Consider the following 2,842-nt stretch of genomic DNA (forward strand, 5'->3'; position numbering starts at 1 on the left):
AAAAATGTAATTTGCTGTAGCTGCGCTTGCTCGGCGCGCAGTCCTCTCCTTAGATTTCAAAGGGGAGAAGTAGACATCGCGGTTCGTACACACATGGATTAAGTTGAACAGCGGCGATTACATCTGCGCTGAGAGCAACAGTAGGCTCGGGCTGACTTTTCAAATCTCAGCCCTGCGAGTTAGAGGCTCTCTTGAATAGACTTCCTCAATTTCCGGATGCACTTCTTGAAATTCCCTCTTCTCACTAGAATTCCTATGAAATTGGGGGCTCGCATGCATTTCGCCTTAGCATGCAAAACTGCATTTTTTTAAAGGAGCGATTATGTTATTTATTTTAGCTATACCTGACGGGGTAACACGAACTCCACGCACCATATTGCCAATACATGGAGTGGATATTGACATCTGGGACTGAAGATTTTTTTCTTCTCTCCATTTTTGCCAAGTCCCAGAAATAGGAGATGTCTCATTAATCTCATGGATATGTCTAATTCTGGATGGGCAATGATACCTTAAAGTGATCATGTTTGTATCCATTTGAACACTAGATGTGCGGCAGCGATTGGTGATTTTTTTTTTTTTTTTTTTTTTTTTTTTTGCAGCGCCTAACGTGCAAACCGCAAGCATCATTTTAATGTGACAAGGAAGAGGTATGCAGCTATTGCAACATTTTCGAAATCATCGTTCCCGACACTCAGATAATTTAACGTTTCTAAGAAGAGGTTAAACCTTCACGCTGCTTCTTCAAATTGATTTTAAGGGGCTGATATAAATGGAACATCAGAAAGCTACGGAAGGTCTGCTCCAAGCTGAATATGCAAACTGCAAACCAGAAGCATCCTAGACCCTTGCAATATTGTACATTGTGTGTGCCAGCACTTTTTTGTTATTACGTAAAGCCTCTTGGAAGCACCTTGGATATTTTACATTCTCCTTTCTCTGCTGGAAGCAATCAGCACGCAGGAATCCTGACGTGGGCTCTGGGACTATAGGACATTCCAGCTCGTGATCCAGCACGGTTAATTGTGAAAAGTGTATACATTTCTGCCTTATCTATGCTTTGTTATGGGTCTGACGTGAGCCCACGTCCTCCTCCCCCCTCCCGCAATATTACAGACAGAATTTCAGTTAAAAGTGTTACAGTATCGCGGTGCAGGAACCCGTGATACCCAGGCAGCAAAATAACCTTAGTCACCGGCTGTAAAAAGCTAATTAAACGGAAGAGGAAAATCGAGAGAAAGTCGAAAATGTAAGTATTCCCTCTCGTTAACAACCGAGCATTTAACTTTGGAGCCTCTGAAAGGGAAATACCAGGCTATTCTGCACATTTTCGCTAAGCTTCATTTTCCACACAATGCAGAATAAAGTACTAGTTTAAAGCGGTTACATTACCGAAGAATTTTCCATCGTTATGATCATACTTATGTCCTTTAAATTCACGGCATGCACAAAAGAGCAACATTTGTCCGAAAGAGTCTAAAAATATACGAAACGATATGAAAAAAAAGCATAAAAATCCTTCATCTGAAGCTAGCGATGAGGAAGTCTGAGAGGTCTGAGTGCATTTGAGCTCAGATTGTTTAATAGAAAGATTTATATACTAACTGTATTATTTACTTTGAGAGGGGAGGTGGCAGTATAAGGGTATGCTAATTAGTGGGAGATTTTTTGGGGGAAGGGGTGGAATATCAATTTTTATTGCATCACCTGTCAGGAGTGTCCAATCAGCGTTGGCTTTAGGGGAATTAATTGATGAAGGTGTCTCCGGACGAGCTCACTTCACTCTGTCATTTTATTTGTAGCTAAAGCAGCGGCGGGAATAGCAGCTGCATTTCTTTTCTCTTCCTCCCTTCACATTCCATTATTATAGTTTCCAATGGAAAAGCAGGGAATGAAAGGGAACAGGTACTGATCTTCAGCAGCAACTTAGAGAAACACTTTGGCAAACCTGATTTTTAAGATATATATTGATTGTACCCTCACGGTATTTTTGTAATTTATTTTTTTTAATTTTGTCTAAAGTTTGGCACTACATTCACCAGGAGTAACAGCCTTTGTTATATTTTATTAGCAGGATGCCTTGAGACAAATACAGCATCTGGCTGAGGATTGTGTGTGTGTGGCTTTTTTTCTTTTTTTTTTTTTTTTTTTTTTTTCTTCTCTCTCTCTCTCTGCAAATGCTGGGAATAATTTAATTCACGAAATGGGAGACCTGAAGTCGGGTTTTGAAGAGGTGGATGGCGTGAGGCTCGGCTACCTCATCATTAAAGGAAAGCAAATGTTTGCACTCTCCCAGGTTTTTACAGACCTGCTCAAAAACATCCCGAGAACTACCGTGCACAAGCGAATGGATCATTTAAAAGTAAAAAAACATCACTGCGACCTGGAGGAGTTGAGGAAACTCAAAGCCATCAACTCCATCGCTTTCCACGCCGCCAAATGCACCCTGATCTCCAGAGAGGACGTGGAAGCCCTTTACACATCCTGCAAAACCGAACGGGTCCTCAAGACAAAACGGAGGAAAATAAGCCGGGCACTGTCAACAAGCGACCTCCGGCCGGAGCAGGCGCCCGCCGACCCCTTCTCCGACTTTTGGAAGGAGAACAAACTTTGGCTGGGTTTGAATGACTCTCCCCGGGCCCTGCTGCCAATCAGGAGGAAAGCGTGGCGCCCGGGGCACGCAGCCCTGCTACCGGCCTCTCATCTACCTCACATTTTTAGTAAATACACTGGCCACAGCTACCCAGAAATCGCCCGGGCGCCTCGCAAACCCCCCGTAAACTATGAAACGGCGCCGGTGGGGGGGAACTGCGCGGCCCTGCGCGCCCGCCGCCCGCCCGCC

The 2,842-nt window shown here is 43.9% G+C and overlaps 1 protein-coding gene across 1 annotated transcript in view; it reads left to right on the top strand.

Annotated features, from left to right (window-relative positions):
* The first annotated feature begins 609 nt into the window (after nt 1–609).
* The window catches only part of SKIDA1 (SKI/DACH domain containing 1), a 5,732-nt gene continuing 3,499 nt past the window's right edge, over nt 610–2,842 (top strand). Inside the window, exon 1 of the mRNA XM_085318327.1 lies at nt 610–2,839. Coding sequence (XP_085174453.1) covers nt 2,204–2,839 — 636 coding nt within the window. The 5' untranslated portion in view covers nt 610–2,203. The remainder of the gene's footprint in view (nt 2,840–2,842) is intronic.

This window comes from Rhea americana, unplaced genomic scaffold (assembly GCF_003343005.1).
Source record: "Rhea americana isolate MKP2758 unplaced genomic scaffold, rheAme1 scaffold_53, whole genome shotgun sequence".
In the NCBI taxonomy this organism is placed as follows: Eukaryota; Metazoa; Chordata; class Aves; order Rheiformes; family Rheidae; genus Rhea; species Rhea americana.